General features: G+C 40.2%; 1 protein-coding gene across 2 annotated transcripts in view; it reads left to right on the forward strand.

Annotated features, from left to right (window-relative positions):
• Positions 1-3,443: 3,443 nt before the first annotated feature.
• The window catches only part of PDXDC1 (pyridoxal dependent decarboxylase domain containing 1), a gene marked incomplete at its 3' end in the record, with an annotated part of 51,436 nt that continues 28,168 nt past the window's right edge, over positions 3,444-26,711 (forward strand). The window contains exons 1-6 of one of the 2 annotated variants that reach the window (XM_084881123.1): positions 3,444-3,643; positions 15,532-15,605; positions 16,598-16,660; positions 19,591-19,671; positions 22,091-22,237; positions 23,418-23,607. In XM_084881123.1, the coding sequence (XP_084737249.1) occupies positions 3,623-3,643; positions 15,532-15,605; positions 16,598-16,660; positions 19,591-19,671; positions 22,091-22,237; positions 23,418-23,607 (576 nt within the window). In that variant the 5' untranslated portion in view covers positions 3,444-3,622. The remainder of the gene's footprint in view (positions 3,644-15,531; positions 15,606-16,597; positions 16,661-19,590; positions 19,672-22,090; positions 22,238-23,417; positions 23,608-26,711) is intronic. The other variant, XM_084881124.1, reaches the window with a different exon arrangement.

The following is a 26,711-nucleotide window of genomic DNA, read 5'->3' on the forward strand; positions in this document are numbered from 1 at the left end:
GAGGTGCAATAAGAAGGCAGGGTGTTGCCTTGTTCTCATGCAAGTTAGGAGTGTTAAAAAAACAAAATTCAATCAATTAAGTTTGAAGAGCTAATTGGCTTTAGTAAGTGATTCTCAAATCAGGCAGCATCCCATCTCCAACAAGTTGTACCAAATGAAAAGTTCTTTATAGGAAGAAGGGTGAGGAGGGGGGCAAAGAAGGTACTTACAAAAAAATAAAGATTATTTTTAGACCAAGACATCTTGTTTGGGATGGGGCTGAAAGGGAGGGAATAGCAAGAGTTTTTAGCTTGCAAACTTGCCCCTTCTTGGGAGGAGGGAGGAGAAGTATGGAGAGGGCCCAGTAACTGATTACTTTACTGATATTTCATCAGAAAATTCCAGACTGATTAAGATTTCAACCATTTCTGGGAGAGGTTGAAAGAACAATTCGGTCAGGTATTAAATCTAGATTTTGGTATCATGGTATCAAACGGACACAGAATTTCTTGATGAGTGGAAACCCCACACATCTGGTATCAGATGTGAAGTGTGTTATAGTAAAGTATTGAGTGTAGAGGAGACACACAGGAGAGTTTTTTCTTATATTCAGGGGAAGCTACAGGAGCTGAGCACTGGAAAACCCCAGCAAGAACTTACAACCAAAACCCTTTCCTCTTCCACTGTCTCTCCAGCGTCCTCTAGTGACAAGACATTGTGTCTGCTGTCAAAGGAAAAATATTTAAAAAGCTCAGATCCATTTTTACAGAGCAGGCAAAAATAATGGTTTTGAAGCCAGGAGAGGAAAAATTAATAACCAGTACACAACAGTTAGGGGGAAAATAGAATATTGGGGACTAGCTCATAGTTATAAGAAATATTGCCCTGCCGGCATAGCTCAGTGGTTGAGCATTGACCTATAAACCAGGAGGTTACGGTTCAATTCCCGTTAGGGCACATTCCCAGGTTGCAGGCTCGGTCCCCAGTAGGGGGTGTGCAGGAGGTAGCCAATCAATGATTCTCTCTCATCATTGATGTTTCTATCTCTTTCTCTCCCTTCCTTCCTCTCTGAAATCAATAAAACTATATTTAAAAAAATGAAATATTAATCATGATCTGTTAACCGTGATCGTTTTTGTTCTGATTAAAGAAAGCACTTTCTAACCTGGTTGGGAATTTTATGCCCCGGGACATGGGAGTCAAACTTGGACCTGGCAGTCAACCTTAGAATGTGGTCCATTCTCATCCCAGAACTGCCTATTATCATGAAAAAATTAACAACTTTGTTGCTCAAATGATGGAGTCCAGGAGGCACCGGCCCCTAGCCCACATTGCCTGTAATCTGTAACCAATTACCCATTTTTATTCCTTTTGCTTACTTCCTTATGTACTCTTTGTCCTATCCATTATAAGCAGCTGGCTTATGGGAGAAGGGTGCAGAGTAGGTTTTCCTGAATGACCTGCTGCTCTCCCATACTGCCTGCATTAGGCAATACTGGAATATATGACTCATATATGACTCAATCCTATCTCTGCTTAATTGGCACAAGTGGTGACAGGCAGCCCGGACCCATTGATTGTCCCGTTTCACTATGCAATGTTCTTTTAAAAAATGATTGTACAACAAATATGAAAAACACAAAAAAAATTTGCAGTTAATTGCCAAAACCGGTTTGGCTCAGTGGATAGAGCATCGGCCTGCGGACTGAAAGATCCCAGGTTCGATTCTGGTCAGGGGCATGTACCTTGGTTGCGGGCACATCCCCAGTAGGGGGCGTGCAAGAGGCAGCTGATGGATGTTTCTCTATCATGGATGTTTCTAACTCTCTATCCCTCTCTCTTCCTCTCTGTAAAAAATCAATAAAATATATTTTAAAAAATTTTGCAGTTAACCATTTTCCATTTTGGGTTAATTTTTATTAGCACCACGCTCTAACCAACTGAGCTAACTGGCCAGTCATTTGGGTTAATTTTTAATAGTCTTTGCCCATGTCTTCTTATAATTGTTTCTTTAAGAAATTGGGCTGATCATAATTTAACCACTTTCTTATTATATTGTTGAATATATAGCTTGTTTTAAATTTTTAACTATTATAAACAATGCTGAGCCAAACCAGTTAGGGCACCACCACTTTTTATCTACTCATCTATTGGTGGGCACTTGGGTTGCTTCCCTATTGTAAATAATGCTGCATTGAACATTTGGGTGCATATGTTCTTCTGAATTAGTAGTTTGGGTTCTTTGGATATATATACCCAGAAGTGGAATCCCTGGGTCATAAGGCAGTTTCATTTTTTATTTTTTAGGAACCTCCCTACTATTTTCCAGAGTGGCTGTACCAATCTGCATTTCCATCAACAGTGCATAAGGGTTCCTGTTTCTTCACATACTCACCAACACCTGTTATTGTTGATGATAGCCATTCTGATAGTTGTGAAGTGTATATTATTGTGGTTTTAATTTGCATTTCTCTGGTGATTAGTGATGTTGAGCATATTTTTCATAAGTATGTTGGTCATCTTTATATCCTCTTTGGATAAGTGTCTACACTGACGATGTGACCCAACCCTTTACACAAACTTCGGAAAAGATGCACACAAAACAGGAGACTAAAGAAATGGTTTTAACATCATCCATCTTCTGGCTTTACTGACTGTAACCATGGTAGACTAGTCTATTTCAGTTTCCCTCTTTTAGAGAAACACTAGTAAAAGTTATGGCTTCTCCCATTCCTAAAAGAACACATTATAATTGTATGTCAGGCGTGGAGCAGTTATGGGGCAGTGTGTGTGTGTGTGTGTGTGTGTGTGTGTGTGTGTGTGTGTGTAGTGTAGGGACGCTGTAGTCAGGGTGTTGGGTATGGGTCCTACCTAGGTTGGCACTGAGGAATGGAGATTATCTCTACCAGCAGCAGGTGCTCTGTTATCAGTATTATCACCTAACAAGTCATAATTGGGGTTTGACATGGAGGAGGCTGCACCAGTTATCCCAAATCTTTTCCGTCTAGATTTCTACAGTAAGGTCTGAGACCAATACCTCGGCTCTGATCACTGCCATTCCCTGAGTAGCAGTCACTTGGGAACGCAAGACCTGAAACTCGCAAATCACGGAGCACCTAGGAAACTGAGGTGCTGCGCATGCGCAGAGGTGCCGTCTCTCCCTGCCTTTCTTGGGTGAATGGACTGTTCCATTCCTGAAAGGTGATGACTGTAGTGAATTTGGAAGCCTGGGCTTGGAGGTTCAGGCCGTAATTAGTAGTTCCTGTATTTTTCTGCATTATTTATCGCTTATTATTATATGTTTCTGTGCTGACGCCTGCGACAGGCTTCTGCAAAGAGTTTGGGACGGCTCCACTGTTCATCCTCCCCCCTCTCAACTGGGAGCGGTAGGGCTGCCCGACGCGACGGCCAGGTACGGAAACCCAGAGGGCCCCGCCCACTTCCAGGGCCCCGCCCCCCGCCTCTCGCCGATCCTCCTCTCCCCCCGCGGAGCCTGGACTGCTCCTCCTCCTCTCCGCCCCGCCGGCCAACGGCGCGGGGACGTCAGCGCTGCCAGCGTGGAGACGGCGGCGGCGGGGCACGGGAGGCGGAAGTGGCGCCTGGGACTGCGCGCCTCCCTCGGGCTGCGCCGGCCGCCTCGACCATGGACGTGTCCTCGGATCAGGTTCGTGCGGGAGGCGGGAGGCGGGAGGCGGCGCTGCGACCCGGGTTCTCCGCCTCCGGGGCGACTGTTTCCCCGCCGCGAGCGCTGCCATTGTGACTGGAGAGGGGGCCGGGGGTTAACGGGCCCGTCCTGAGGAGGCCTGGCCGAGAGGGGTCTGGCTACGTCACGGGGCCGGAGCCTCGCGGGTCCCCGTGGGCCGAGGGAGGCCGGGCCGGGTGCTGCCCGGGCCGCGAGCGGCGCACCAGCCGACCTTGCGGCCTCCTGCGCGCGGCTGCGTCCATTGGGGATGACCGAGCGCGCCCCAGAAGCGCCTGGAAAGAAGCCCCTCCGGTTGTCTGGGAGCCAGCTGCAAACCTGTAGGTTTTCTGTGGTTTCCAAGTCAGGAAGCAAGAGCATGAAAGCAGTGGCGTTCCCAGACGTCCGTGGTTAAAAACCCAGGTTTCCGTCCCGGAGTCCGAGCCTTAAGGGGGCGGGGCCGGGCCCTGCGGGTTTCACAGGTTCCCCACGTGATTTTGATGCTGTAGTTTGTGGGCGCAAATGAAGACCCCGGAGGTCAAGGAAGGGGTGAGTCTTGTGGGTAGGTTGTGAATTTCTTTTTGAGGATTTGCTGCTGCTGCTCCACACATTTCTAGCTCCCGGGCGGGGACGGGGGCGGCGAGACCCTCGGGTCAATCCGAGATCTCCTGGGGGCAGCGTCTGTCCTCTGGTTTCCCCTTGGGGGGAACAGTAGCGTGATGTACCTGGCTGACCGCCCTGGCATGTGAAATGGATTCTGATTGCCCCAGGTTGAGGGTTTGTAAATGATCACCGGTGCGTGGATCTCTTCATGGATACACCTGCCTTCAGAACCTGATGACACTGTGCCCTGCCTTAAGGTCTTTCTTCCTGTTCAGACTGGGGGGGAGGGGGGGGGGTAGGGGGGGGGATAGACTGCATGTCCAGACCCAATTTCTCATACATGTAGACTTCAGGAGCAAATCCAGTGCTTTAGAGCTGCTTTCTTTTCATTTTGAACTGGCAGAAGTAACATATGTTGTCACTTGTCCCTGCCACAGCTGCTGCAGATTTGTTAACTTGTCTCTGGAGGGTTGAAGGGAGTATTGTATAAATTCACCCCGATGTCTTCCGGCCCACAGTCGTATAACCCACACCTAGGCTGTTTCTCGTACATTTTGGTGTGTGCGATCAAGAAAATAAAAAGTAATGTTTTTCTTCCACTGCCTTTCTGGCGAATGTTACTGTTTTTCCTGGCTAGGGATAAAGTCTTTCTGGGCTTTTGATGAGCACAGTTCTCCACCTTTAGGGTACTTTGAGTTGTAGTCTAGATCAGTGGTTCTCAACCGGGGCAGTTTTGTTTCCCAGGGGACATTCGGCAATGTCTGGGGACATTTTTTTATTATGGTAACGAGGGGGTAGAGAGGAGCTGCTAGCACTGTGTGGGTGGTGGCCAGGGCAGTTGCTAAACATCCTACATTACACAGGACAACCCCTAAACCAGAGAATTATTTGCTCAAAGTGTCAGTGGTGCTGAGGTTGAGGGCACCCTGGTCCAGATCATGTGTGTAATACAAAATAACGCTCACAATGTCCCTTTAGTATCTTCTTTCCAATTTCATGAGAGGATGGGGTGGGCTTTTGCAATATCAATTAAAAACCTAAAGAACTGGGGTGATCTTTCTTCCAAGAAAAGTTCTCTGTAGGCAAATCTGCAAACCAGAGTGGGTTGGAATCCTGCTTTAATTATTAGTTTTCTGACATTTGATTGGTAGATTAGAGTGGTTGCTCCCTAGATGTTAATTGATGATAAAATATCTTAAATTCTCCAAATGATCTGAAGAGGTACTGAAACTCCAAAGTTTTTAAGGCTGGAGCATTCACAAAAATTACAGTGATCTTTTAGGAATTCACAATGTGTGGGTTGGAAGTTTCTGCCTTAGGCCAGTGTGGAAATTTTGAACGTAAGGTCTTCAGAACTAATATTGTGTCTTATTTTTCATTTTATGAAGCAGTAGAGGGCCTTACACGAAATGAACAATTTCTCTTGGTGCTGAGCAGGCAGAAAAGAATAAAGCATTGCTATAATATTAATAGCAGGATTTTGTGTTCTGAAAAATAGTTTAAATTTAAAACCTTGAGGGGGGAAAAAAAAAACACAAAAACTTGAATTGTGCCCATTCCTGTTTCTTTGAGGAATAGACTTTTCTGAGGTAAATTCTACTTGATAAATTTGAGAACTATTTGAGCAGTTCCGAATGGTCTCATTTAAACGAATCCTTGCATAATTTATACTGCTTACAGACACCACAATGTTATTTGATACCCATCCTCTAAAATACCGAGTAATCTCTCACTTTAAAATGTAGTAGGCTATCATTTAGTGGAAGCACTCAGTGCATTTCCTTGTCCAAATATAATTGTGTTCTTGCTTTTTTGGTTTTGTTGAGGTGATATGTAGATGTGCAGACCTGTGATGACATATTCTTGTCTTTTTTCACAACAAGAGTTTTCTTCTTGTATCTGAAATTAATGATGTCTCAAGAAACCAGACAGGTTAATTGAAGGGGCCAGGTATTCAAACTAGAAGAGCAGGAATGGAAGAGCAGCCCCCCAATACTGTATGTCTAATGGATAAGAAAGAGGCCCTATAGCTTAATCTCACAATGCTTACTTAGGTTAATATTCAAGTGTTAAAATGCCACAGGAAGTAATTATTCTGCTCCTGAAGGTCTTAATAAGTTATTCAACACACCAACATATACTTTTTAGTAAAAAACCTGCTACTTTTAAGTTAGTAGAACCACCCAGACCTTTTTCTGTTGTTTGGAAAATCCCATTCTTCCTGGGTATTATGTTTAGACAAGGTGTATTGCTGTTTGTTTTGCATTTACTTTAATTCCAACCTTGAGTAAACTTAGAGCAGGCTTTTCCAAACTAGCACTGCTGACATTTTGGGCTGGATAATTCTCTGTGGTGGGAGGCGGGTGAGTGCATTGTAGAATGTCTAGCTGCATGCCTGGCCTCTGCCCCCTGGATGCCATAGCAAACCTCCCCTCCCCACGTGTGACCACCAAAAGCCTGTCCAGATGGAGCAGTTGTTTTCTCGGGGCCGGAGGAACTGCCTCAGGCTGAGAAGCACTGACGGAAGAACCTAGAGCTGCACTGTCCGGCATGGCTGCGTAGCCAGTGGTCACATTTGTCTTTAAATATTTAAGTTTAGGTTAATTAAAATTAAATAAAATCAGTTCTGTTCTCAGTCACACTAGCCACATTTCAAGTGCTCAACAGTCACAGTGTGTGTGTGTGTGTGTGTGTGTGTGTGTGATTTTTTTGCTACAATGTGGCTACTGAACAGTGCAGATATAGGACTTTTCATCACCATAGAAAGTTCTGTGGGACAGTGTTGCAAAGTGAAGCCAATTTATCTGTTGTATATCTAATTCTTTTCTCTAAAAGAGGGGACTTTGATCCTATTTCTGACCTAACTAATTACAATCCAACCCATTTTTATTTCTTGCACTCATCCTGAGATCTGATTTTGTATCCCCCCCCCCCTTTAGCTCTGATTATGGGAAATTATTTATCACCTTACTGTTTATAAGTTTAAAAGGAGTAGTAGGAGCATGAGTGGAACATTCCTGATCATTATTGAAAAGGACTACCAGAATTTCTGTCCCTGCTTTTTACCTTAAAGCTCACAAAGAGAACCCCTAATAGCCAAACTTGACCAATTTCTGTGGTATGCCTTTTTAGATTCTACTCTTACTTAGAACGGGAGGCTTCTGTGAGGAGATGATAGCCTGTAATTTTAGTGTTGGTTTAAGCCGATTCCTGTATCATCATAACATGAGGGTTTTGCATACAGATGCATGGTGGTTAAGGTGGTAAATGATTACCAAATGCTTGGTAGGTACAAAGTTCTGATCCTAAAAATTTATGGTCTTAAGCATCTTTTTAAAAAGGATAATCTTCATTGTTGAAAGTATTATATATGTCTCCTTTCTTCCCCCATTAATCCCCTCCAGCCCGCCCCTGACCCCAGGACTTCACCACTCCATTGTCTGTGTCCATGGGCCGGGCATATATGCATACAAGGTCCTTGGTTGATTACCTCCCACCACCTTCTCTCTAAGATTCCACACTCGGTTCCATGCTTCCATTTCAATATATTTTTATTGATTTCAGAGAGGAAGGGAGAGGAGAGAGAGACACAGAGAGAAGCATCAATCATGAGAGAGAATCATTCATCAGCTGTCTTCTGCCACCCCTACTAGGTTTTTATGCCCTTGGCTGGAATTGAACCTGGGACCCTTCAGTCTGGAGGTTGACATTCCAAACACTGAGCCAAACTGGCTAAGGTTCAGTGATTCTTGATTTAAACAACTGGATGTAGAGTTCAAAACCACAGTTACAAGGTTTTTCAAGAATTTCCTAGAAAAGGCCAGTAAATTTAGCGAGACCCTCAAGGATATGAAAAAGGACCAATGGAAATTAACATACACTGACTGAAATAAAAAATATTATATAGAGACCCAACAGCAGATTAGAGGAATGCAGTCATTTGTTTTCCTCCATTTCTTTCGTTTGTTATATGTTTCTTTGTGTTCACATTTTCGCTGCTTCCTGAGTTGGTAGAGTAGCTTTGTGTGCTAGGTGTCCTATATGGCTCAGTGGGTTGGCCTCCCCAGTTACCTGAGGTGGACACTCTTGGTGCACCCTTTGTGGACTGTGTGTACAGCCTTGTTGTAGTTAAGTCTTGATTGTTGTTGGTATCACTGGGAGGAATTGACCTCCAGGCCAATTGGCTGTGAGGACCCACTGTGTCTACTCCGGGAGAACTTCTGTGCTGGCAGTCCTCTCTTCGCGTGCCTCTAGACCTCTGCCTTTCGCTGCTCCACTGAATTTCCGCCTGACAGTCCAGTATCCCCCCCTAAGCCTGGGTCCCTAGGGTCTCGCCCAGAACTGGGGTTTAGTGCAGTCAGCGTACTCAGGAGCTTTTGTCTCCTTCCGCTAGAGAAAGCCAGCCAGGCACTCAGCCGCCGGTGCACTTGTCTCCATACCTTAGCCTTTTGCAGCTCCTCTGATTCTCTGTGTGCTTTCCTCTTTCCTTCTAGTTGTAGAATTTCCACTCAGCCAGTTTTTCTGTGGTTTGGATGATGTTCGTTTTGTCTTTTTGAAATTGTTGTGCAAGGCAGCAGTTTAGGTGTTTACCTATGCCGCCATCTTGGTTTCTCTCCGTAATGTAGATTTTTTACTTTATAATATGATCGTGTCTCATTATTGCTAGTAGAATGTAAATTAAAGGATAGGAAAGTCATTTCATCTTTTAAAGTTAAATCAGGTATAGAAAAAATATCACCAGCCACTTTAAAAATGTCCAAATATTCCTTTGAGAAATATGATTTATCAAAAAAAAAAACACAAAAAAACTCTAGGTGAGTGGAGAAATTTATCTAGCTTAAATAAGTCCATTCTTTTCAAGCAATATTCAAGGGCCATGCAGTTATTTTTAATCTCATTTATTTATTTAACTTTCATTATTATTGCAATAGTTTTTTTGGTTGGTGGCAAATATTAAGTATTTAACAGCAGCAAGGTAGGTAGTTCTTGTGATCTAGCCTGGAGCTCTATCCACATTTTATTTTAGTGGAAAATGCATTTTGAGTTTAAAATGACCAAGGGAAGAATAAACTTTTCTAATGTAATTTTCCCCCTTTATGCAGAAAAGCAGAAACAGTATAATAAAGCCTTTCACTTTGAAATGCACCTCAGTGACATTAAATATTTAGTGCAGCCCTAGCTGGTACAGATCATTTGGTTGGAGTGTCATCCTGTGCACCACAAGGTTGCTGGTTCAATTCCTGGTCAGTGCACATACCTAGGTTTTGGTGGGGGCATGTACAGAAAGCAACCAATCTATATTTTTCTGTCCCTAAAATCAATAAAACATATCCTGGGGTGAGATTTAAAAAATAAATTTAGCTACAGTGACCTTTCAGGATCCTGTTGACCATGAATTACTTATTGAACTGGACATTATATTAAGTGGAATCATATGAAATTGCTCTTTTTGTGCATTAAAAACAGTTAAATATTGGCACCTTTACACAGTTCAACCTTAAAGGCCTGAAGATTTATAGATACACAGAGGCTTCAAGAATTGATGGATTCTTTTCCTCAGAATTCTTCTTACTATATTTAAGATAAAGCTAGCAACATTGATCTTACATAATTCTAACTCAATTTTGGAAATAATAATATTGATAAGGATAATGGATAGCTTTATCTGTGTGATTAGAACCCCCAACAAGTCCTAGGAAAAAGCATATAAGAAGCATATCTCAGTGAAAGACTTTATTTTTTCCAGTGACTATAGCATGCTTTTTTTTTTTATTAAGGCATTATATGTGTACATATCTTACCATTATCCACACACACACCCCACTCCCATACATGTCCTCACCCCCCCCCCCCCCGAGTTTTGCGTCCATTGGTTATGCTTATATGGATGCATACAGATCCTTGGGTTGATCTCTTATCTCCCCCATATCTTCCTAACCTTTCCGCTGTAATTTGACAGTCTGTTTGATGCTTTACTGTCTCTGTATCTATCTTTTTTTTTTCATCAATGTATAATGTTCTTTATTATCCATAAATGAGTGAGATCATGTGATATTTTTCTTTCATTGACTGGCTTATTTCACTTAGCGTAATGTTCTCCAGTTCCATCCAGGTTGCTGCAAATGGTAAGAACTCCTTTTTTACTGCAGCATAGTATTCCATTGTGTAGATGTACCATAGTTTTTTGATCCAATCATCTGCTGATGAGCACCTAGGCTGTTTCCAAATCCTAAAATTGTGCTGCTATGAACTTAGGGGTGCATATATCCTTTCTGATTGGTGTTTCTGGTTTCTTAGGATATATTCCTAGGAGTGGGCTCACTGAGTCAACTGGGAGTTCCATTTCTTTCTTTTCTTTTTTTTTTTTTTTTTTTAGGAAACTCCATACTGTTCTCCACAGTGGCTGCACCAGTCTGCATTCCCAGCAGCAGTGCACGAGAGTTCTTTTTTCTGCGCATCCTCACCAGCACATGTCTTTTGTTGATTTGTTGATAATAGCCATTCTGACAGGTGTGAGATGGTACCACATTGTCGTTTTGATTTGCATCTCTCGGATAATTAGTGACTTTGAGCATGTTTTCATGTGTCTCTTGGCCTTCCTTTTGTCTTCTTTTGAAAAGATTCTATTTAGGTCCATTGCCCATTTTTTTTATTGGGTCATTTATCTTCCTTTTATTAAGTTGTATAAGCTGCCTATAGATGTTGGAGATTAAACCGTTATCAGTGATAACATTTGCAAATATGTTCTCCCATACAGTGGGTTTTTCTTGCTGTTTTGTTGATGGTTTCTTTTGCTGTAAAAAAAGCTTTTTATTTTGATATAGTCCCATTTGTTTATTTTCTCTTTAGCTTCCATTGCCTTAGGGGCAGTATCAGTGAAGAAGTTCTTTCAGCATATGTCTAAGATATTGCTGCCCATGGATTCCTCTAGTATTTTTATGGTTTCCCGTCTTATGTTTAAGTCCTATATCCATGTTGAGTTTATTTTTGTGTATGGTGTAAGTTGGTGATCTAGTTTCATTTTTTTGCATGTATCTGTCCAATTTTCCCAACACCATTTATTAAAGAGACTATCTTGACTCCATTGTATGTTCATGCCTCCTTTTGTAGCATGCTTTTTTTTTTTTTAAGCAATTTTGTTTTTATTCCAGAAAAAGTGTGTGATTCCAGATAAGCTCATGAATGTTTTGAAATAGAGCTTGCCTGATCCGTGGTATTTTTTCATCTGTGTAGTTACTGGGAAGCATTTACTCATGATATGTCTAAATGAATTAATTCTCCAGAGATAGAGGCATTCCCAGCACATGTTTTGAATGCCCTTTTTTTTCCTTCCACATACTTCTATGACAGGTTTGAGCAATGTTACTAACTTTGCTGCCTCCTTACCTCTACTAGATTTTTACTTCTGTTGTATATTTTTTTCCATATTCTTTTCTGCCTCTCTCTTTTTTTTTTTTTTAAATTTTAAACTTTTATTTTCTAATTAAGGGGCTGCCATAACATCTTCAACCATCTGCCTCTCTTTTTGAGGAATTCATAAGGTTAGATACTAGCATCTTATGCAATATTTGCATATCTTTTTCAACTAAGAATATTATGATGCTCAATGAACCAGTAATTACAGTGTCTTCACATTCTCATAAACACACTCAAGCATAGAGTCCATGAAAATTAAAAATAAGATTTTTAAAGAGTATCCAGTTCTTAGAAGATAGAGACAAAAGTGCCCAGTTCTTAAGTAAATACTTTTCTGTTGAATCAGGCAAAAATATGTATAAATTGAGCCTCTATAAGGTAGCCAGGTTTGCAAGGCACTATATCAACTTTCCAGAGAATTCCTGCTTTCTCTCATCTTTGACACGTGAGGAACAGCTATGTTCCTAGAGCAGCTACTGCTGCATTCTCGTTGCTTCTCAAGGTGAGTAACATTTGGGGTACTGCCGTGTTTCTCCGAAAATAAGACATCCTCCGAAAATAAGGCCTACTTACAGGTTTCCTTCTGAGTGAAATATAAGGCATTCCCAAAAAAATGAGGCCCCCCCCAGGCTAAACATGAGAGATTTGGTCCACTGATTCTGAAAGAAATAGAGTCACAAGAAATTCACCAGGAAATTCAGGAATTGGATTGTTATGATGATGTTCCAGAAGATGATTACATGATTGTCATTGAATAAATGAGTAAATTCTTGATACTGTAGGATTCACAGTTTGTCTGGTTTGTGTTGACAACTACCGTACTACCGTACTGTATACAGATAATAAATTCCCTTTATTTTCATTTAACAATAAATGTGTACCGTATTCTTCTTCATGGAAAAATAAGACATCTTCCGAAACCGGTTTGGCTCAGTGGATAGAGCGTCGGCTTGGGGACTGAAGGGCCCCAGGTTCGATTCCAGTCAAGGGCATGTACCTTGGTTGCGGGCACATCCCCAGTAGGGGGTGTGCAAGAGGCAGCTGATCGATGACTCTCTCTCATCGATGTTTCTAACTTGCTATCTCTCTCCCTTCCTCTCTGTACAAAATCAATAAAGTATATTTAAAAAAAAAAAAAAAAGAAAAGAAAAAGAAAAAGAAAAATAAGACATCCCCTGAAAATAAGACCTAGCGCATCTTTGGGAGCAAAAATTAATATAAGACACTGTCTTATTTTCGGGGAAACAGGGTAGAGCTGGATAATAGGCATGGTTTCTGTTTTCATCTAGGAGGAAAATAATAGGATTTGGGGATGGGGTTCCAGGACTATTGACAGAAGAAAAACTAAAATGTGTGAGACTACCTACCAGCTGCTCATCTCAGACAGAAGACCTTGGTGTTACTAAATGCTAGCTTACAATGTATGCAGATGGATAAAAAAAAATCACTACCTTTCTTCAACTGATCAAAGTGATCCAATAAAGCTACAAATTTCTGTGCTTCCAACAACTTTCTAAACAAGGTTAATCCTGGATTCTGATACTCATGCAACTCTCAACTCGCCCTTGTGCCCCTTTTCAGTGGACCCTAGATCTGCTTTCTGGTGCTGCAGTCTAGCCACCCTTAACCCTTCCTTTCCTTTAAAAAAATAAAATAAACAGTAATGTCTTAATTCAGAGTTTGAGTTATTATTTTTATCCCTATTCATGTGAAAGTAAATGTGTGATTTTTTTGTTGTCACACTTCGCTCTACAATCACTTAGAAAAATTTCTCAGCTTCCAAGCATGCTTTATCAATCTCTTGTATACATTGTCTGGCGCTGTAACAGGTACTGTGGATACAAACTATAAATAGGCAAGTAATGGCTGCCCTCCCTCGAAGCTTATGGAGGCATGGCTTTTAGTTTTAAGGAACCAACTAGTAAATATATATTTTCCTTAGAGCACTTCTTGACTTAGAAGTAGTATTTTTCTGCAACTAGATAACATTTTATATTTTGGATATCCAATTAATACAACAAACACATGAGTGTTTACAGCATTGGAGGCAAATCATATTCACATGGAATTCACTCAAATTTAATTGTAAATGTTTTTCCTCTTCCTTCCCTCCTCCCCACTTCAATTCCTAAAGGAGAATAGAAAGAACAATTTAAATGTGAGCCAGTCCACTGAATGAGTGTGTGCTATAAAGAGAGACTCAGATGGAGGAATTGAGCTGTAGCAATAGGGCACCCAGTGAGGTGGTAATGTAAAACCAAATTCAACTTACTGCACACCTACTCCGAATAAGATACTACTACATACCATAGGCAATATAAGAAAAGAAGATACATTCACTTCAAGACTCAGAGCAAAATAAGACAGCTTCTATAAGTGTTTATAACCAGCTGACACTATATAGAGATTCAAGGCAATAAAAATGCTATGGAGATTAAGAAGAAAAAAGGGAAAAAGGATGTGTTTGTTTTACTTCTGCATGAATTTTTAAAATTTTGTTTTATTTTTTGATGGGAGATAGATGTACACTTGATACTAAAATCCAAAAGAAACAAAAGGGTCTGGACTAAAAAGCCTCCCCCTGACTTCTAGGCTCATCTTTCAGTTCTCTTCTCTGGAGGCAGTCATTCTTACCAGCTTGTGTGAGCTTCCTGAGTTTATAGAGAACTTAGAGATTTATGAGTGTCTCAGTTTCCTGTGGCTGCTGTAACAAATTAGCACAAACTGGGTGTCTTAGAATAAAAGAAATGAATTCTGTCACAGTCTGGAGCCCAGAATTTGAAGTCTGCATCACTGGGATGAATCAAGCCATTGGCAGGCAGGACTGTTGCACTACCTCAGAGGCTCTAGGGGAGAGTTCCTTCTTTTCTTGTTCCAGTTTATGTTGCCTGCCAGCACGCCTTCCTTGGTTTGTGGCCCCATCACTCCAATGTTGAGGCAAGCATCTTCGTATCTCCCTCTGCTCCATCTTGACATAGCTTTTGTGTGTGTGTGTGTGTGTGTGTATGTTTAGTCATCCTCTACTTCTCTCTTATATGGGTATATGTGATTGCATTTAGGGCCCACCTGGATAATTCAGGGTAATCTTGACCTTTCAAGAGCCTTAACCTAATCATATCTGCCAAGTTTTGCAATAAAGGGTAACATTTATAAGTTCCAGGGTTTAGGTCTGCATAACTTTTGAGGGGCCATTTTTCAGCCTACTGCAACAATAAAATAAACAGCATACTATTCACTTTTCTGAACCTTCAAAGAGTGAAAAACTGGAATAACCCAAATTAATAACCTATTAATTCAGGACTGGTTAAATGATGGAACATCCATAGAATGGAATAAGGTGTCAGCACTAAAAAAAAATAAAATAGACATACTGACATGGAACCATATTCACTATAAAGTAAAAGAAAAAGAAGCAAGTTGCAGAGGTGCATATAAGTAAGGTAAAAATTTGGAAAGATAAATATCAAACTTAAAGTGGCTTTCCCTGGGGAAAGGAACTGGTGGACTTTTTTGTTGTTAATCCTTATCCAAGGGCATTTTTCCATTTATTTTTTAGAGGGAGTAGAAGGGAGGGGGAGAGACACGGTTGGTTGACACACACACTGGGGGGATCGGTGCCTTCAACCCAGGCATGTGCCCTGACTGGGAATTGAAACCATGACCTCCTGGTTCATAGGTCGACACAACCACTGAGCCACGTGGGCTGGGTTGTGCCTGTCGGGCTGTGCTGTTGGCATTTTTCAATCTAGCATGTACTTTATAATAAATTTATGTGTTTTGTTTTTCTGGGTGAATTGTGTTGTAGAAGTAGTGGGGATTATCAAAGTTGAACCTTTAAAAAATTTGTTTCCTAGATAGCAGATCCTACGTTAGCTGAAATGGGAAAAAACTTGAAGGAAGCTATGAAGATGCTAGAGGACAGCCAGAGGTGAGCCTGTGGAACAGAAGTGACCTTGTTAAACATGTTCAGTCTGTTATGAAACTGGTGGTACTGGTTTCCTGCTGTTATAAACACCTCTGGGTTTCAGAATGTCACACTTAGCTTCTGCTGACTTTGAACTTGGTATTTGTTTTGGGTATAAGATGCTTTGTAATTAAAGGATTTTTAAATTGAGGGTCAGGGCTTATAATTTTCAATTCTGCCTATTAAGAGCTTAATTTACTTAATATATTGATTTGAAACTAAGTATTTCTTATTGTAAATTAAGGTCATATAAAGCATCAACTAACCAAGAAATCAGTTTCATGTTCTTTTCCTGAAACTCAAATTATACCCCAAATTGGTGGCTGGGGCAAGGGATGAGCAGGGAGGGAGAGATGTGATAAATGTGTTTTAAATTCTACATCAGTTACTAAGAGATTATAGATACCATAGAGACCCAGTGCACAAATTCGTGCACCAGTGGGATCCCTTGGCCTAACCTGTGGGATCAAGCTGAAACTGGCTCTCTGACATCCCCAAGGGATCCCGAATTGCGAGAGGGTGCAGGCCAGGCCAAGGGGCCCCACCAGTGCATGATCAGGGCTGGGGAGGGACGGGGGAGGTTGGCCATTCAGGGAGGAACCACAGGAGGTTCCAGAAGCTCCAGGGCCTGTTGGGCCCATCTCTCTCAGTCCCAATCTGCTGGACCCCAGCAGCAAGCTAACCTATTGGTCAGAATGTCTGCCCCTGGTGATTAGTGCACATCTTAGCAACTGGTCAACCAGTCGACTGCCCCTTGATGGTCAGTGCATGTCATTGCGAGTGGGTGAGTAGCCTTAGCATATCATTAGCATATTACTCTTTGCTTGGTTGAATGGCTGACCTGGGCATTTAGCATATTAGGCTTTTATTATATAGGATCATCACATGCTTGCATTCTCAAATGGTAAAAATTTGATATGATGAAGTCAATAATTTTTAATTTTCCTTTAAATTAGAAGAACAGAGGAGGAAAATGGAAAAAAACTATCAGGGGATATTCCAGGGCCACTCCAAGGCAGGTAGGTGAAAATAAAGATAAGTACTTTTAGTTTGGGTAATCATTTTCTTTAAACCAAGATTTTACCATCATTGGTTTACAATTTTAGTGTTACTGAACAAAGAGCAAATTTAGAGTTATAAGCAATGTAACAAGTAGAAAACTGAAATGCCGTTGTCTGGTTGGTGATAATGCCAAGCCTGCCTGCTTCTTCCCCTTTCCTATGAAGAATTTAACACAACATCATGAATCAAAAGCAGTGCACAAATTTATTATTATGAGTTGAATATCATACTTAATTTATCTTTGAAACCTGTAATCTGCATGGTACACTGAGCATTATTATGAGGGATATTTTAATTTGATAAGATTTATTATTTTTATAATACAGTAAAATTAAAGGAAAATGTCAACTTTAACCATTTATTGACAGAGCAATTTCTTTTCTTTTTTTATTAATATATTTTATTTTTTTATTATTATTTTTTTAAATATATATTTTATTGATTTTGTACAGAGAGGAAGGGAGAGAGATAGAGTTAGAAACATGGATGAGAGAGAGTCATCGATCAGCTGCCTCTTGCACACCTCCCACTGGGGATATGCCCGCAACCAAGGTATATGCCCTTGACCGGAATTGAACCCGGGACCTTTCAGTTCCCAAGCCGACGCTCTATCCATTGAGCCAAACCGGTCTTGGCTATTAATATATTTTATTGATTTTGTACAGAGAGGAAGGGAGAGAGATAGAGAGTTAGAAACATCGATGAGAGAGAGTCATCGATCAGCTGACTCTTGCACACCCCCTACTGGGGATATGCCCGCAACCAAGGTACATGCCCTTGACCAGAATCGAACCAAAACCCTTCAGTCCCCAAGCTGACACTCTATCCATTGAGCCAAACTGGTTTCGGTGCAATTTCTTTTTTAACAATGAAAACAAATTTGTCTAGTGTTTATGGTTTGAGCTAACAGGAAAAATGACAGAAAAATAAGTATCTAACTAAAATTTTCACAGAATGTTAGTACTCAGTTTGTAATTAAAACTTCATGCAAGGTTCCTTCATACAAGCCTTTTTTTATAACCAGGAAACTGCACATAGGTAAACATTACAACTCCCTTAAATTGTCCTTTGACCTGAATATAAATATAAGGTTGCCAAAGGGAAGTGAGGAGGAAGGGAAGGATCACAATGTGCCATTAATGTCACAACTAACACACCCAGATACCAATATTAAAATAGGCACTCCTGCTTGTAGCTTAAATGGTGCTGAATTTTTTGTTGTTGTTGACTTCAGAGAGAGGAAGGCAGAGGGAGAGAAAGATAGAAACATCAATGATGAGAGAGAATCGTGGATCGGCTGCCTCCTGCACACCCCCTACTGGGGATTGAGCCTGCAACCTGGGCATGTGCCTTGACTATGAATTGAACTGGTGATCTCTTGGTTTGTGGGTCAACACTCAACCACTGAGCCACATGGGCTGGGCTTGAATGGTGTTGATTTGAAGCCTTCTCAATTTAAAGCGGTGCATGCAGTGTTGTTTACAGGTCAGAACAGAAACCAAGTCCTATAAATCTCCTCAGGGAATTAAATTTCCTGAAGGGAATTAAAGAGTTCTACTGATTCCACAGTTTTCCCAGAAGAGATACCACCAAGACCATCTGTAATTCTCAGAATGAGAGGGCATTAATGCTACTGGCCAGGCATATTCACACTTAGTGTTAATAGCCAGCACCTGAGATAGCACTATGCCAGGCATAGCCTTAAATGCTTTACATACACTGTCTGATTGCATCCTCACAATTTCTTAATGTAAGGACTTAGGGAGTTTCAATAGCTTGCTCAAGTCCTATGGCTAGGTATACAGCATATCATTTGTAATATAAATTTAAGTCATAACTTTTAAGTATATGATTCATTTTATTTTACATTATTGGGACAACGGTAGGAAATTTCTGCACTGTGTCCAAGGACCAGGGCCCCTCTGCTGTGAACGTCAGCACCTTGGGGAGGATGGGTATTGGGGCATTGTTTTGACAGTGCTTCTTTTTCAGAAGAGAGAACTTTTTATTAGTCATAATCTTGTTAATGGAGCAATATTTTCACATTACATGTGCTCAATTTGACATTGCTAAATACATTAGTCATTCACATTCTTCCCAGAAGTTTTCACCACCTCATGTGATAATAGTAACTTACCTTGAAGTAAATCTGTTTACTGGTATACTCTAAGCAGATCTCCAGTTTCCCATTTGGGGGAAGAAGTGGTAAAAATGATGCTTGCATTACATGTTTAAGTCTGTTAGAACAGCAGACAAGATGCCTACATGGTGGGAAACTAGATATACTAGTGACATTGGAGTATTCTTGCTGTTTCTGTGACCTTCAGCATCTTATAAGGTCTATTTTGGCTCTTATGACATGCTTATTTTCCAGGATTCAAATGAACAGGTAGATAAATATTTCTTAAGCAATATTGGTGAAATTTAAAAATTTCAATCTCAGCTGAAACCAGTTTGGCTCAGTGGATTAAGCATCGGCCTGCGGACTGAAAGGTCCCGGGTTTGATTCCAGTCAAGGGTATGTACCTTGGTTGCAGGCACATCCCCAGTGGGGGGGGTGCAGGAGGCAGCTGATCGATGTTTCTCTCTCATTGATGTTTCTGACTATCTATCCCTCTCTCTTCCTCTCTGTAAAAAAAGTCAATAACATATATTTTTAAAAATTTTCAATCTCAGATTTAAGTATAAGATTTAATTAATCACAAGTAAGATTGTATTCAAGATTCCAGTTAATAATTTGAGAGTTTTTTTTTTAAAGATGTATACTGTATCTCAATCATATTCTTACTCACAAAAACTTATCAAAGCTAGTTTGGATGAGAGGATGGAGTAGTGGGGGATATGTGCTATTTCCACCTGTCCATCAAGTCTTTCTTTTATTCTGCAGTGGACAAGATATGGTGAGCATCCTCCAGTTAGTTCAGAATCTGATGCACGGAGATGAAGATGAGGAGCCCCAGGGTGCCCGGTAATGGAGAACGGTTGACAGCTTCTCTGTGACAGTATTATGTGTTCTTGATTTTGAAAGTGAATGCATTCTTGCAAGTTGCTGAAATGATAAGCTATGTTTCATTCATATGATATTAAGAGGATGTTCATTTTTTTCTTTTCAGAGAGGCATTTACATATTTTACATAATGTATTTTATAAAAGGGGGAGGCATTTGCTAACCCTAAATCTTACATTTTTAATGGTATCATCTTTGCGAGGGGCTGGCAAAAGGACCAAAGAACAATTGCTGTGCACTTTTCTACTTCTGATGGCTTCTGCTCCTGTACTTGTGCTTGCTAAGAATTGCTGCAGCTGAATTGATTGGTAGCAGGGCATTCTTTTGAATCATCCATTTGCTTTATTTTATTTTCATCTATTTAGCTATTCAGTTTCATTTTATCTTTAATTCTTTTAAATTTTTTTTTTTAGAATAAGTAATGCATTTTTCTGGCTCAAATTTCAAAGATAAAAGGGTATACAAAGGCAGTTTTCCTTCTTACCTCAGCCTCTCTATATTGTTCTCTTCCTTAGAGACAGACAATTTTGTATTTCTCAGAGATATTTTATATGTGTACACAAGCAAAATGTCCTTACTCCAAACATTACACAAATTCTGTACACACACATTGTTTTGTACCTTGCTTTTTTAATTTATGTCTTAGAGTTCGTTGCATATCAATACACAAGGAGTTTTCTCCTTTAAGAGCTATTTGGTCTTAGCTGGTTTTAATCAGGGGATGGAGCATCGACCTGCCGACTGAAGGGTCCCAGGTTCGATTCCAGTCAAGGGCACATGCCGGGTTGTGGGCTCAATCCCCAGTAGTGGTCATGAAGGAGGCAATCAAGCAATGATTCTCTCTCATCATTGATGTTTCTATCTCTCCCTCTCCCTTCCTTTGTGAAATCAATAAAAAAATATATTTTTTAAAAAGAGCTGTTTGATTTTACTTTGAATGGATGAACCATATTCTATTTAACTAGTCTCCTTTTATAAATATTGCTGCAGCCATTAACTTTGTACATGTATCATTTCTTAGAGAAGCAAATATTTCTGGAGATTAAAGTTCTAAAGTGGGATCCCTAGGCAAGATAGTTTGTGTATTTCTAATTTTCATAGCTATTGTCAAATTTTCTTCCATGGAACCTGTGCCAGTTCACGGTCCCACCAGTATGAGAGTACCTTGTTCCCCACATGTTTGCCTGTAAGAGTGTTAAGAGTTAAGGGTTATTGCCAGTCTGATAGGTGAGAAATTATTTCAGCATAATTTTAATTCGCATTTCTCTTAGTAACCAGGTTAAGTATCTTTTCGCATCTTTTAAAATCCAGTTATATTTCCTTTTCTATCAACTGTATCCTGTTTGATTTTTTGACCTTTTAAAATTGACTTATTTTTTATACAGGAAATTAGTCCATACATTTAAATTATATACAAAACAATACCTAGTTCCCCTTGAATTTGCTAAATTATTGTTATAAATAGCTAATGAGGGGAATTGATCTTCATGTAATGATACTTTAAACAATGGTTTTCTACATATTTAGCTTTACCCTACAAAGTTTTTATGGCTGGTATTTAGTTTTAAGAAAAAAATTTAGGAGAAAATTACTCACAATTTGTTCATCTAGTAGATATTCAATAAAAAGGATATTTATCTCCTAGGAATTAGTATTTAAAATATTTTTTCCTCAGACTGTCAATACTTTATAGGCATTGAATTTTCTAAATTTATCTGAATTTGTGCCCTAAGCCATTAAGTGGATTTTCAGTCTGATAGAAATTTCTGTGGGCCCTTGAGGGGTGGCTCAGTTGGTTGGAGTGTCATCCCATATCAAGAGGTTGCTGGTTCAATTTCCAGTCACTGCATACCTAGGTTGTGGGTTTAATCTGGAAGACAACCAATCAATGTTTTTCTCTCACATCAATGTTTCTGTCTGCCTATCTCTTTCTCTCTCTCTCTTCCCCCCTTCCTTCTCCCTCTTCCTTTCTCTAAAAATCAATTATATATAGATATTCATCATTGGGTGAGGATTAAAAATTGTATATATATTGCCCAGCAGACATGGCTCAGTGGTTGAACGCTGACTTAATGACCCAGGAAGTCACGGTTTGATTCCGGTTAGTGCACATGCCTAGGTTGCAGGCTTGATCCCCGGTGTAGGGCGAGCAAGAGGCAGCTTATCAATGATTCTCTCTCATCATTAATGTTTCTATCTCTCTCTCCCTCTCCCTCTCTGAGGTCAATTAATAAAATATGTTTTTTAAAATGTATGTATAGCCTTGGATGAGGTTTTAAAAAGAAAGAAAAGAAATTTCTTTGGAATGCTGTCTCTCAAAGCTTTATTTTTTAATATTTTTACTAAGCCTTTTTTTAATCTAATGAATTTTGATTAACAGAATCCAGAATATTGGAGAACAAGGTCATATAGCTCTTTTGGGGCATAGTCTGGGAGCTTATATTTCAACTCTGGACAAAGAGAGGCTGAGAAAACTTACAACTAGGATATTTTCAGACACTACCTTATGGCTGTGCAGAATTTTCAGGTAAAGACACTATGAGCCTTTTGTTTCCAATAAAGATAATTAATGAGTTGGGTATATGTTGTCTGAAGCTATACTACCTATGTTCAAATATGCCTCTTTCCCTTCCTCTTAGAAGGGTTGCTTAATCTGTTCATGCCTCAGTTTCCACATTTACTAAATGGGGGTAGTACTAATGTCTATATTATGGCATTGTTGTGAGAATTAAATGAGCTAATGAATTAATACATGTAAACAGCTCAGAACATAAGCACGTGCATGTTGGATTATGTCAGCAGTTCCTGATTTTTAGAATTGCTATTGGCACGTGTCAATAGAAGATAGAGCAGTGAAACATATTAAAATATTTTTAATCAAAGTAGCCTGTGCTTTAGTAGAAAGGAAATGCTGTCAGAGGGAAGATGAGTGTATGTTATGAAATTGAAATTTGCTTTATACTGTGATAATGATGGTCTTATTAAGGAATTACAGCAAGTGAAGGATTCAGCAGAAGACATTGGACCAGTTGTATTTTTGTTATTGCTTTTATGGAAAAGAAATGTTTGCCTAACATTGGAACATTTAACTTGGGAGACTCACTTTCAGATGTTGGGAAAGAGGTTGGCCTGGCTTGAGTATAGGTTTGCTTAACTAAATTGTAAAGAAGAAATTTTCTTCCATTATAATAAAAATCTAGTACCTGTAATTGAAAGTTTCTCTCCCTTCCTCTCTAGGAGATTAAGAAGAATAAAAGGTTCCATGTAGATAATAGTTAGCCTGACCAGTGTTATTGACAGTTCTATTTACTGTAGATGTTTTAGGGCTAAAACTTCCAGGAACCATGCCTGCATTACCCAGTGCTAGCCTCCTCGTAGAATAAGCCAAAACCATGATCAGTCTTTTTATATTTGAGGAACTTCCTGTTCTCTACTGATCTTAATTGTTGCTTCTCTTTATGGAGTTGGGGCTGGACAAAGGGTCATTGTCCTTATAATGACCCTGACAAAGGGTCACTGTTCCTTATATCAGTCAACTGTAAGGAGTTGTCAACCATCAGAAATTAGGGTGATTCCTATCTCCTTTAACTGATCTAGGTGACAGTTTTTAGGCTGAGAAAATAATTACTTCCTTGATTACAAAACTGGAATATAAAATCAGTTAACCAGAGATAAGAACATATTAATATATGGGTGTCTCTTAACAGGTATGAAAATGGCTGTGCTTATTTCCATGAAGATGAAAGAGAAGGACTTGCAAAGATCTGTAGACTTGCCATTCATTCTCGTTATGAAGACTTTGTGGTGGATGGGTTCAATGTGTTATATAACAAGAAACCTGTCATATATCTTAGTGCTGCTGCTAGGCCTGGCCTGGGCCAGTATCTTTGTAATCAGGTAATGTGGCGTAAGGTGGACATTTTAAAGATTAGATGTTTCATACTATCCTGGAACTTTTAAAAGTGTGTAGACCCATTTCTTTAGCTGATTTTCTTTTCAAGTGAAAAGAAAAATGAGTTCTTTATATGCTTGTTTTGTCATTATAAGAAAACATGTAATTGTATATTAATGAATTTAGATATGTAATTTTTTATTTTTTTATATATTTATTTATTTATTTATTTATTTTTTAATATATTTTATTGATTTTTTTTGCCCCCCTCCCTCCCTCCCATACATACCCTCCCTCCCCAGAGTTTTATGTCCATTGGTTGTACTTATATGCATGTACACAAGTCCTTTGGTTGATCTATTATCTCCCCCAGATCTTCCTCCCCTCCCCACTGTAATTTGACAGTCTGCCTGTTGCTTTACTGTCTCTATAGATATGTAATTTTTTAGTTACCCAAAGTCAATCAGTCACAGTCAATATTTTTCTTTCTTTCCAGACTTCAATCAAAGACTTTACATGGTTATATCTGACTTTTTTCACTTAATAGGTGCATATCTTTAAAGTAAAGCTTTTTAAAAAATATTTTTTTATTGATTTCAGAGAAGCTGGAGAGAGAGAAAAACATCAATGATGAGAGAGAATCATTGATTGTTGCCTCCTGCATGCCCCCTACTGGGGATCAAGCCTGCACCCCAGGCATGTGCCCTTAGCCAGAATCAAACCTGGGCCCCTTCAGTACTCAGTCTGACACTCTGTCCACTGAGCCAAACCAGGTAGGGGAAGTAAAGCTTATTTTTAATGTCTTCATAATATATAGTGAGTGTATAGTGGTATTTTAACTGACTGCTTCCCTTTTGGACAAATAGAGTGTTTGCATCCTTTTGCTTTCTAGGACTATTTCTGTGACCAGTGCTATTATACATAGTGCTATTATGGACATCTTTGTGCATGAAGCTTTGTCTGTATTTAGGGTTATTCTCAGATAGACTTTCAGAGTCCATCTAGAATTACTAGATCAAAGAGCATTATTTCCATTCTTAAAGTTCATAGTGCACATAGTCCAATTAGGGGGCTACCTTGAGAAAAGAAATGAAATCTCTTGACCAATAATGTTTTTAAGGCAAAACCTTAACATTTTAAGTGTTTTCTTTTTTAAGATGAAGGACCCCTGGGGAGATAGATGAATGAAATTCAAGGACGTAGTCGATTTAGAGCTGTGCTCACTAGTGGCAAGAAATGTACTCTTCTTGAGGGTATAAAAAAAAGCGGGGGTGGGATTTTGTAATATCCATATAGAAACATGAAATAAACTAGAGGCCCAGTGTATGAAATTCATGCACGGGGGGATGGGGAGTGTCCCTCAGCCCAGCCTGCACCCTCTCCAATCTGGGACATCCCTCTCACAATCCAGGACTCTTAGCTCCCAACCACTCGCCTGCCTGTCTGCCTGATTGCCCCTAACTGCTTCTGCCTGCCAGTCTGATCACTCCCTAACCACTCCCTTGCCAGCCTGATCGACGCCTAACTGCCCTCCCCTGCCAGCCCAATTGCCCCTAACTGCTAACTGCTCCTGCTGGCCCGGTTTCCCCTAACTATCCTCCCCTGCAGGCCTGGTCCCCCCCCAACTGCCTTCCCCTGCAGGCTTGGTTCCCCGCAACTGCCCTCCCCTGTAGGCCTGGGTCTTCCCCAACTGTCCTCCCCTGCCGGCCTGGTCACCTCTAACTGCCCTCCCTTTCAGGCCTGGTCCCTCTCAAGTTCCCTCCCCTGCTAGCCTGATGGCCCACAGTTGCCTTCCCCTGTCGGCCATCTTGTATCCACACGAGGGCAGCCATCTTTGACCACATGGGGGCAGCCATCTTGTGTGTTGGAGTGATGGTCAATTTGCATGTTACCTCTTTATTATATGGGATTGCTTATTGAGTACTACTATAGGCCAGGCTCTTATGGACCTGAGGCTCTTATGGACTTGGGACGGCAGTCCTATCTTCAAAAGATGTGTGACAGTATTCTGTTAAGTGAGGAAGGCAGTGGCGGAACAGTATTAATGTGTTCATGTTCCAAAAAAGTGTTTACATGCTTATATGAGTGTTTTTAGAACTAGAAAAATATATAACTATACTTTTATTAGAAAATATCTGGAAGGTTACATTTTAACCTGTTAACTGGAGATTGGTGCTTTATGTGGGGCATTTTAATTTTTCTCTCTTTCTCTATTGTATGTTTTCTTTGGGTTTCATTTTCATAATTTAAAAGATAAATCCTGCCGGGACCGGTTTGGCTCAATGGATAGAGCGTCGGCTTGGGGACTGAAAGGTCCCGGGTTCGATTCCGGTCAAGGGCACGTACCTTGGTTGCGGGCATATCCCCAGTAGGGGGTGTGCAAGAGGCAGCTGATCGATGACTCTCTCTCATCGATGTTTCTAACTCTCTGTGTCTCTCCCTTCCTCTCTGTACAAAATCAATAAAATATATTTAAAAAAAATAAAAATAAAAAAAATAAATAAATAAAAGATAAATCCTTTAAGGGGAATGAGTGTGGATAAAGTGCTTGTTAAATTTTTTGTCTTTATTTATTATTTTGTTGTTGTTAATCCTCACCTGAGGATATTTTTCCATTGATCTTTTTAGAGAGAGTGGAAGAGAGAGGGAAAGACAGAGAGAAACATATCGATTGGCTGCCTCCTGCACGTGCCCTGACAAGGGCCTGGGCTGAGGAGGAGCCTGCAGCTGAGGTATGTGCCCTTGACTGGAACCAGGGACCCTTTGGTCCCTAGGCTGACCCTCTATTTAGTGAACCAAACTGGCTAGGGCAAATTTTTGGTCTTTAAATTCTACCAAGTTTAGTTATATAGAGCAATAGACTGAAACTGTTAAAATTTTTCTAAAACTATAAACTCCTCAAGAATTTGGAAGCTGGGGTGGGGAGGAGGGGTGAAGTGGGGATTTGGAAAGCTAAAAGTGAAAAATATAAAACCTTACAAGTGATATCTTTATAACACTGACTTCATTTCTCTGCAAGTACATGTTTATTGATTTTTAGGAGTGGATGGGCCCATAAATAAAGTATTATTTGAATGCCTTTAACTGGTGCTACTAATGTTTGGAGGAA

Source organism: Pipistrellus hanaki (assembly GCF_964339955.1).
Source record: "Pipistrellus hanaki genome assembly, chromosome: 4".
Taxonomy (NCBI): Eukaryota; Metazoa; Chordata; class Mammalia; order Chiroptera; family Vespertilionidae; genus Pipistrellus; species Pipistrellus hanaki.